This window comes from Prenolepis imparis, unplaced genomic scaffold, assembly GCF_030444845.1.
Source record: "Prenolepis imparis isolate NDT839.2.m4 unplaced genomic scaffold, iyPreImpa1.0 SCAF_1, whole genome shotgun sequence".
Taxonomy (NCBI): Eukaryota; Metazoa; Arthropoda; class Insecta; order Hymenoptera; family Formicidae; genus Prenolepis; species Prenolepis imparis.
Window position 1 is genome coordinate 24,690,285 of NW_028141159.1, and position 10,985 is coordinate 24,701,269.

Sequence of the window (10,985 nt, forward strand, 5' to 3'; positions counted from 1 at the left end):
TTTTCATGGATAACTACAAAGTCATGAAATTTCCAAAATTTATTCACGATCTGATTTTGGCTTTCACAATAAAAACAGTTCGATGAGGCGGACAATGCAATCTTACTTACCTTTAAAGTCGAGGCTATACCCGTTAAAATCCGTCCAGAAACGTTGTCTTACAATCTCTTTATGATAAGCTGAGATATGGCTTCTTAAAATCGGTAAAGTTTGCAAGTTTTAAAGCGCTCCCCTAATTGTTTTGCGTAGTGTAATTTGCACTGAGACTTTATTCAAAATACTTTAAGATGAGGTGTGTGTGTGTGTGTGTGTGTGTGTGTGTGTGTGTGTGTGTGTGTGTGTGTGTGTGTGTGTGTGTGTGTGTGTGTGTGTGTGTGTGTGTGTGTGTGTGTGTGTGTGTGTGTGTGTGTGTGTGTGTGTGTGTGTGTGTGTGTGTGAGCGATACGAGCTTCGAAAAGAACGATATAGATTGCGAAAGTGCGATGTGAAGCACGAGAGTCGAAAGCTGACAAAATTTTTAAACAGAGTGTTAAGAGAGAATAAGGTCAAAATCGTTCAAATATACACAGTATAGATGGTTGACGCTCGGATCAGCTGAGTTTAGCTAAAGAAAAATAATGAGAGGAGCGTGATAAGACGAGCGGGAGTCGAAACCGTATGCAGGATTCACACTGCTTCCGACGACCGATGTACGACATCCGATATCCAATAACAGAGCTTGTTTTCTAGAAATTCTAGCTACAGATACTTTATCGTATAATGCTCTTTGTCGTACAAAAATGTTCATCAAGATTGAACTTTTTCGTACGATTTTGCACATCAAAACCAGTCGTAACGATACATGTATCGATGGAACGTTTAGGAAGAATAGTTCCTATCTAATCAATCATAACCAATTTGTTTTTGCTATTAGATAAGTTATGTTTTTCTAAATGTTCTAAATATTCTTCTATGTTGATCTTTGACGTGCGAAATTATTCAAAAAATAATATTAATTAATAATATTGTATAAAATTTATACAAATTTTATAAGTTACACAATTTATTTATACACAATGGATGATATAGTAAGTAAATAAATAAATAAATAAATATATATGTGTTTTGAAAACGTCTCGACAAGGATTACAAGAATATGCAATAAAAAATAGGGGGTTCTGTTTAAGAAAACATCGATAACCTTCACTTGACCTTAAATAGGTCACTCAAGGTCAAGTCCATATTTTCATCATCTGTCCCCCTTCAAGTCCTACAACTTTTGTCTGAAACATTTTTCCATATCTAAAGCCGTTTCCGAGATAAAGAGCCTGGGTCAGACTTTAGAGACATCCTATATACATATATGAAAATAACTTACATTTAGAATTATATTTACTTCACTTATATTTATTTATAAATTTATATTTAATTTTTTATATTTGTGTTCAAGCATTTATATGCAGATTGTGGGGATTCGAAATAATTGAGGATGAAAACCACGTATGTGAATTATTAAATGAGAATACAGAAAATTGGAAATTGAAGACAGTACTTTATTCTGAAGTTCAAAATATTGAGGAACTAATTATAATGAAGTTTTCAAGCAATCACCATTGTGGAATAGCAGTCTTCCATATGAAAAGCGGGGACCATCTACGATAAAATCTTTATAGTCAGAAATTGAGAAAAAATTAAGTAAGTTTTTAAATTTTTATTTAAAAAATCTATTTTTATAATTTTTCACAAAATTATAACCTTATATCTTTTTAAGACTTATGTCCAGGAATAACAAGCATTAAGTGACGTAATTTACGAGACACATATGCAAGAAAATTAATTGAACAAAACAAATATATTTCAAGTGGAAGTGTCGCTGCAGCTAAAACAAAGCCATCATGGCCATAATTTGAATTAATGGGATTTTTACGATCAACAATAACACGTAGAAAGTTTGTAAATTATTTTACAGTTTATCTTTAATTATATAATTATTATTAATTATCTTTAATTATAACATACTTATAGATGAATTATTTTTTAGGACATTCCCCAGGTAGCACACACGGTCTTATTGACGTCAATTTTAGGTCATATTTCGTCCAAGACATCATTTGTCTTCTATATGACGTGTATTTGACGTCCTATTGTGGACGAAATTATGACGTTATGAAAAGGACGTGAATTAGACGTCTTTTTAAGACCAAATTTTGTATTAACAATTTTATTTTTATTTTTTAAGTTTTTCTTAATTAAAACAGACTTTGTTCGTTCCACTTTTAAACTTTTTACTTATGGTAACTATATCGATATGTGATAATGCGGTAGTTATACCATAAGTAAAGGAATCAATATATGTAAAGATATTTAAACACAAATAGAATGATGAAAATAAAAAGTAGGCAATGAAAAATATAGTTAATATTGCTTCATTATTAATTGCTGCGTTTGCGATTTCATCCTAGAGCATGGAAATTGCATATCTATATAATGGCATCGATAGAATCCTACCCTATCACGCGCCTGTCGTAACAAACGATCGCCTGGGCGTATGATAAGGAGAACCTCATTAATGCCGTTCAGAATACATTTGAACCGAGTAGCGCGAACGTGAAGCGCATGTGCGCTTCTGGGTTCTTGATTGGACAAAACTACGACATGAGTTGCGTAACAGTGCAATAGCACAGTATACACTGTGGCAATAGCGGGAAAACGAGAAATGTAACACGTGCGCAATAAGTGATTCTGAAGCCGGTCGAAGTTTTGTGTATCTATGTGTATCTGGTGTGTCTCTTATAAAATAAAGAGAAAATAATATATTAGCAAAAGGGTAAATATTGTACACACTCCTTTTTCAAACTTATTTCTTTTTCTTATGTGCAATATACGATTATTAATAGGATCAAGTTCTTCGTCAATTGTTATTAAGGATTTGCTTTTTGTTTTGAGATCGTAACCGGCGAGTATTTGCTTTCACATTGTGCCTTTACATATAAAACTGATGTGTACAAATTTGTTTCTATATAAATTGCAGGATTTTATTATTATCATTTCTGTGGGTGAAAAAGTTAGATACGTATATTAATGCACAAATTGTGATATTGAAGCCTAACCTACAATACTACATAAATTACTATGTGTATTTATGTCAATAAGGAACACAAATGTAAATATTTGTTATATTAACATTTTAATAAATTTGATAGAAGATTTAAAGCGTACAGGTGAGTTTATTAAAATACCTCTCTAATCTTGTAATACATAAATATATACATATATATTATATTATGCTTTGTCTTTGCAGGCGAAATAATCCAAAAATAAGTATGGCTTATGTTGTTGTAGAATTTGATGAGAAACACGGCGGTGGTGTAGCTGCTGTTAACAGTGCGTGGCTTACACCTTTAAAAAAGGAAGTTTTTTGGCCTCCGTATAAAGATCAAAATAAATTTGATAAAGCTTTGAGAACAGGGGAAACAGTTGATACTGAAAAATGGACACTGCACAGTATTTCGCGTATTTTTTACAGAAGTGGTAAGTTAGTTTCCCATATTTATTTATTTATTTATTCTACATATATATATATATATATATTTATTTTACATATATATTTATTTATTTATTCTACATTTTTTCTAAATTGCAGATGATCTTGTAAAGACAAGAGAGAAACTAAAACAGTCAGAAATTATATCAAATTTGGAGAGTGAAGAAGAAAACGAAGGTACACGTAAGAAACGAAAAAGAATATCTAGAAGAATATATAATTCATCGTCAGATGATGAACAAGAGGAAGAACGAGGAAAACAACGAGAGAAACAATTACCCAGACCACCCCTAGTAAAACAAAAAAATTTTAATGTTTCTAAACATTTAGAGAAAGGTATCTCTTTATTTTACATATATTCAAATATTTGTTCTATTGTTTTATATATTACTTTGAAGAAATAAATATTTGTTACATTTATTTTCAGATTTTACTTTGGCCCGTTCTGATTCACCTTTGTCGATTAGTACTCTCAATACAAGTGAAAATATAAGCCCCAGTGTAGCAAGTACTGCAAGTAATTCTGTTAATAACATTTCAACGACTCCACGTTCACATCGTCAATTTATTCATACAGCGGATAATTTTGGTTTGTAAAAGCTAATTTGTCAAAGTAGATATAATGTCAACAGTTTTTATAATGAAATATTTTTCAGAAAAACTTGTTTCCCTGATAGCTACTGTCAAGGAACAGAATGATGAAATATTGCATTGGATGAACAGACAAAATACAAAAAATGTAAACAATGTGACCGGATTACCTAATATACCATTTTCATTTCCATTGAACACAGTTGAGGAATTAGATCAGTTAGATGTTTACTTGAAAGCAAATAATGATGATAATATAGCTTTGGTATGTATACGCAATAGCATTTGATACCATAGCACGTAGATAATGTAATTTCTTTTCAGTCGGCATATTTGGCTAGTCTGGGTGGAAATCATGTACCAAGCAAAACAAATAGAATTTTGAAATATATTTTGATTGATGCTGTGGCGATAAATTTTAATTATTACGGCAAACGTTCACAGAAAAGAGCCTTCTCAGATTTATCCCTGAAAATTTTAATTGTGGGTAAGTGTATTTTTAAATTTATTTTTTGTACGCATAAATGGGCATTTTGTTTTTTTCTTTAATTTGATGTAATTTACCGTATATATTTTATAAATTTTAATTAATAAGAATGACAGGCAATTTGTACATAACTTAAATAAAATTCAATTTATAAATTTATTTAAATTTACATTTAAATCCACTTTTAAACAAATTCTTAATTAAAACTTTATTGCTAAAAATTTTTTTTATTGTTACTTATTTAAATCTTAGTAATTCTACATTTTAATTTGAATTAAACTTATCATCTAATTTACTAGATATTTTATATCTTTTAATATAATTTATAATATGGCTTAAATTTGAAGGCAAACTTGATATTTCTTAGGTGCAGTCAAGAGAAGCGTTACCAATACAACCGATAAAGAAATAGAAGATGCAATAAAGGTTTGGCTGAAGCATGCTCAAGATCGTATGAAGAAAACGAGAGAAAATGCCCGAAAAAATTAGGTATAAGTTGAAACCTATTGTAGGTAAACGCCAATTTTATCGTAGAATTGCACTGACTGTTCGTAAAACACTTCAAATTTGTGATAAGGAACCCAACATAACACATAAGAATATTTCACTTAATAGTATATATGAAAATAATAATAATGATGATGCACTTGATAATAATGTGTCAAATATATCACATGGGAATATTTCACTTAATAGTGAAAATGAAAATAACGATATTAATAATATACTTAAAAATAATGTGTCCAGTAATTACGATGCAAGTTTATCGCTAACGTTGTCTGACAACACTTTAGTTTCATCTGATTTAAATATAAATTTAAATAGTACAGTTTCTCAGCCATGTTTAAACTCAAGCTTAAGGCAGTGGGCTCTTAATTTTAATGTCACACATTCAGCAATTACTGGTTTATTACACGTATTACACGTTTTTCATCATGAATTGCCTTTAGACTCCAGAACGTTATTAGAAACGCCAAGAAATATTCAAACAAAACAACTCAATAATGGGCATTTTTATTATTTCGGTCTGAAAAATATTTTAAAATCTATTTTATCGCAAATAACAGAAAATTTTGGAAATAAGTTAGATATCAGTTTTAATATTGATGGACTTCCCCTATTTTACAGTTCAAATTTACAATTCTGGCCGATTTTAGGACTAGTAAAAAATTTTAAAAGTAATCCCTTTGCTATTGGTATATTTTGCGGTAGATCAAAACCACAGCCTTTAGAATTATTTCTAGAAGATTTTATTGACGAACTCCTATATTTGTTGCAAGAAGGTATTGAAATCAATAACAAAAGGTATCACATTGCTATCCACAGTTTTGTGTGCGATGCACCTGCTAGAGCATTCATAAAGTGTATAAAATCCCATACTGGCTATTCATGTTGCGAAAAATGTGTGATACGAGGACAGTATATACAAAATCGAGTTGTACTTAAAGATATATCTGCACCGAAAAGAACAAATGTTTCTTTTGTTAACCAACAAGATGAGGATCACCATATCGGAATCTCTCCTTTAGTTAAATTAGGAATCGGAATGGTCACTGTTTTTCCAATTGATTATATGCATGCTTGTTGCTTAGGAGTAATGCGAAAATTATTAAATTTTTGGATAAGTGGTGCGTTGGCAACACGATTATCTGGTCGTAAGGTGAATATTTTATCACAACACTTAGAATCCTTAAAATCGTATATACCGTTAGAATTTAATAGAAAACCCAGAACACTTCATGAGCTTCCAAGGTGGAAAGCGACAGAGTTCCGTACGTTTTTATTATATTTAGGACCCCTTGTACTAAAAAATATAGTCGATACAGCCGTTTATGAGAATTATTTACTTTTTCATACTGCGATATCAATTTTAATATCTGCAAAATTTATATCCAAATTTAGTTGTGCATTTCCACAAGAACTGTTGAATATATTTGTTAAACATTGTGAACAATTATACGGCCAAGAATTCTTAATCTATAATGTACACATATTATGTCATTTAGCTGATGATGTGCAGATTTATGGGCCATTAGATTTATTTTCATGTTTTCCGTTCGAGAATTATCTTGGCCAGATTAAAAATTTAATAAAATCTCCTAATTACCCTTTGCAACAAATTGGTCGTAGATTACACGAAATGAATGCAGCATTAGAGAATAATTTACCTATCATAGAAAAACAGTTTATTCATGCTGTAGAAGATAATTTGAGTCCATTACCTGAAAAATTTAGAAGTGTTTTCTGTAAGCAATTTAAAAAATTTAAACATAGAGATTTTACTATTACCACACATTCTTATTCAAGTGCAAATTCGTATTGTTTAATGAAAAATAATATGCTCATTCAAATTCAAAATATTGTCGTTATAAGTCTACAAGAAATATTTGTTGTTGGAAAATACTTCACATCTTACGATTCTCTGTATAAGTATCCCCTAGATTCAAAAGAATTAAATATTTATGTTGTAAAAAATTTAACACATGAATCTGATATATGGCCTTTTCATGATATACTTGCAAAGTGCATTGTGTTTCCTTTCGATAATTGTTGGGTTTCTTTTCCTATTATTCATACATATTAAGAAAATATGGTAAAAATATTAGAGCAAAACGTTAAAATAAAAGAAGAATAACATTTTGAATAAAATATTAACTTTCATTTTTAAAAAAATTTTATTTTAAAGAAACATGTATACTGTTAAAAACTAAAATAAGTGAGCTTAAAATTATGTTTTCATTAATTGAAATGGTATATATACAAGTAAAATTATGTTTTCACATATAACACTTAAATATATAATACACATATATGTGTGTTTCATATTTATAATACTTGAATAAAGATATTTTAAACTCACTTATCTTAAATTAAATTTAAGATAAAAGTTGAATTTTTTTTTATTAAAGGCTGTGCTATAAAATAGATAAATGCTACAAATAAGAATTTATTTTATCGTCGCCGTTTATATAGGTAGAGTCTGTATTAGATGCTCAGCCATTTTGTTATTATTTGAAAGTCTATTTTGTAAAGCACACAAGTCTAAATATTGTAAAACATACATATGTATAATAAATAAATATATTTTGTTTAAATATTTTCGACTTTTTAAAATTCTTAATTAACAAAAGAAATATGGTACACACACACATATCTTTTTAAATTTAACGTTATTTTTAAGGCAATTTTAAAATCATTATGACGTCATACTAATGTCATCCAATGACGTCATACTAATGTCATCCGATGACGTCATTTATGCTGTGACAAATGGCCGTCAGTATAGGGTCATTTAGACGTCATACTAACCGTCAGTTTAACGTAAATCCTGACGAAAACGTACGTAAAAAAGACGTCTAATTGACGCCGTTATGCTACCTGGGTCAGTAATATAAAACCATCTGAGTCTTTTACTAATGTAGATAAACATTCCGTAAAAGAACCATCAGAGATAAACTTTACTTGTCCAACGACTTCCAGAAGTATTAGGTGTACAACTTCGCTTCCGCCGTTTTTCTATAGATAGCTTTAGCGGTAAGTAGTGGTCGAAATAAATAGATCATAGACGTCATGCAATAAACTTGGGCATCTGTCAACATAACCCCATAGAAACATTAGTCGATTTGTGTCTGCATCATAAAGTTATTCTCGATTGAAAATGTCAGTTTACGAGCCAAATTCTCGTCATTTGCGGGAGGTTATTCGGTTTGGCCGTCGACGTGGAAGCATGGCCGGGATATCCCCATAATTTTCTGCGCTTGGGGTTATCGTAATGAACCCATTTTTCGTCCCCAGTCACAATGCGATGCAGAAATCCCTTCCGTCTTTCAAGCAACTGTTCACAAGCAAACAAACGCCGTTCAACATCTCTCGGTTTCAACTCGTACGGCACCCAATTTCTTTGCTTCTGAATCATTCCCATGTCTTTGAGGCGTTTTGAAATTGCTTGTTGAGTCACTCCCAATGATCGTGTCAATTCTTTTTGACTTTGACTCGAGTCTTCATTAAGTAATGCCTCCAATTCTGCATCTTCGAAAACCTTCTCTCTTCCACCGCTATGCCGGTCTTCGACGTGAAAATCACCGTTCTTGAAGCGTTGAAACCACTCACGACACGTTCTTTCACTAATAGCGGCCTCACCATAAGTATTTGAGAGCATTCGATGAGCCTCAGCCGTAGATTTCTTCATATTGAAGCAGAAAATTAAAACCTCCCGCAAATGACGAGAATTTGGCTCGTAAACTGACATTTTCAATCGAGAATAACTTTATGATGCAGACACAAATCGACTAATGTTTCTATGGGATTATGTTGACAGATGCCCAAGCTAATTGCATGACGTCTATGATCTATTTATTTCGACCACTACTTACCGCTAAAGCTATCTATAGGAAAACGGCGGAAGCAAAGTTGTACACCTAATAACATTTACAAAAAGGCTACTTCTTTAGAAGAACAATATCTAACATCAAGTTCTGATACAAATAATGTAGAAAATGTAGGAAAGAATTTACAAGAAAACTGTGATCCTCAAAATTGATATAATTTTAAATCGATTACTCCTGATTATTCATTAAAACGAAAATATGTTATAAATTTGGAAGAAACTAAAATATCAAAACAGTCTTTAAGTGATAATGCAAATATAAAAAATGTTATAGCACCAGGTATAACTATTTTACATATAAAATTATATCTAGAAATATGTTACATTCAATATTTTTATTTGGTATATATATTTATAATTTTCTTATTTATATATATACGAGGCGCATTTTTAAAGTAAGGTCCGATTTGAAATAAAAAAGGATCTTAACATATAAAAATAATTTATTATAGCCAAAAAACTTCTACAAGCTTACTTTATTTTTTCACATAATCACCATTGACTTCCACGCATTTTTGATATCGCTTCAACAGCTTCCTAATTCCATTGTCGTAATAGTCCGCCACCTGTGTCTTGAATCAATTAGTAATGTCGTTCTTTAGTACGCTGTTCTTTTCGTTCTTTAGTTTGTTTTAGGAAATTGAATAGACAATTCTGAAACCGTAAACTGCTAATTTTTAATAATTTTTGTATTTACTTCTTCCATTAAACCTTCTATCATCATTGTTGGACGACCGCCACGCTCTTTGTCATGAACATTTGTTCGTCCTTCTCTAAGCAAACGACACCATTGCCTAACTTTACTGTCATAACATTTGATCCAAAAACCTCACAAAGTTGTCTAGTAAATTTCCTAACGGCGAACTAAAGAACGGCGTTACTATAACTAGTTCAAGACACAGGCGGCAGACTCTTAAAAAAATGGAATTAGGAAGCTGTTGAAACAATATCGAAAATGGGTGGAAGTCAATGATGATTATGTGAAAGAATAAAGTAACCTTGTAGAAGTTTTTTGGCCATAATAAATTATTTTTATATGTTAAGATCTATTTTTTATTTCAAAACGGACCTTACTTTAAAAATGTGCCTCGTAGATATAATTAACGCAGCGTTTGCCTCGAGACGTTTCTTGTTTCAATGTTCCTCATTCTCGATCGATTTGTTTAAACGTTTTAAGGTGAGCGGTATGTTAAAGCTTTCTAAAAATGTATACTAGTAGTGTCATTGTACGAGGCTAAGTCAAAAAGTAAAGGGACAAATAAAGAAAAACACATTTATTTTAACCTATGTGGAAAATTTACATATCATTTTTTGCACATATCCCCACCAACATGGATACATTTGATCCACTGCTTAACAAGCTTCTGTATTCCATCCTGGAAGAAAGATTTGGGTTGCGTGTGTAGCCAGTTATGCACCACTGCAATGACCTTCTCATCTGAAGAAAAATTTTTTCCTCGTAGTGCTTCTTTTAATAAACCGAAAAGATGAAAAGAAAAAAGAAAAGAAATACTACGAGAAAAAAAATTTTCTTTGGATGAGAAGATCATTGCGTGGTGCATAACTGGCTACGCACCCAACCCAAATCTTTCTTCCAGGATGGAATACAGAAGCTTGTTAAGTAGTGGATCAAATGTATCGATATTGGTGGGGATTATGTCGAAAAATGATATGTAAATTTTCCACATAGGTTAAAATAAATGTGTTTTTCTTTATTTGTCCCTTTACTTTTTGACTTACCCTCGTATATGTTTCGGTCTTTCTTATGTATCTGCGGTGAATTTAAGTTTGATGGAATATTCGTGTTGAATGTTTCTCGAGCGAACGATTGACGGATATATAGTCATAAACGGAAATATTCATAAATATAGACGGAAATAGTCATAAAGGCAATGTAAATAATTGATATTACGAAATTAATTGATGTCAGTTATACAGGATGTCTTACAACTCCCCCTAATATCCTCCCATATATTAAGAACACATCAAAGAGGTTT

General features: G+C 31.1%; 1 protein-coding gene across 1 annotated transcript; it reads left to right on the forward strand.

Moving 5' to 3' along the window:
• The first annotated feature begins 1,247 nt into the window (after positions 1–1,247).
• Positions 1,248–7,281, forward strand: LOC145937348 (uncharacterized). Its single transcript, XM_083040340.1, has 10 exons — positions 1,248–1,674; positions 1,751–1,928; positions 2,021–2,806; positions 3,011–3,200; positions 3,281–3,510; positions 3,623–3,859; positions 3,951–4,112; positions 4,180–4,379; positions 4,439–4,601; positions 4,969–7,281. Exons 5-10 carry the CDS (start codon positions 3,303–3,305, stop codon positions 5,088–5,090), a joined length of 1,092 nt encoding a protein of 363 aa, XP_082896466.1. The 5' UTR covers positions 1,248–1,674; positions 1,751–1,928; positions 2,021–2,806; positions 3,011–3,200; positions 3,281–3,302; the 3' UTR covers positions 5,091–7,281.
• Positions 7,282–10,985: the final 3,704 nt, after the last annotated feature.

Bases quoted from the DNA above. Each gene is read 5' to 3' on its own strand.
- LOC145937348 (XM_083040340.1), top strand. From the start codon at position 3,303: ATGGCTTATGTTGTTGTAGAATTTGATGAGAAACACGGCGGTGGTGTA. The intron at 4,380-4,438 runs GTATGTATACGC...ATTTCTTTTCAG, and splicing joins ATGATGATAATATAGCTTTG to TCGGCATATTTGGCTAGTCT. The intron at 4,602-4,968 runs GTAAGTGTATTT...GATATTTCTTAG, and splicing joins CCTGAAAATTTTAATTGTGG to GTGCAGTCAAGAGAAGCGTT.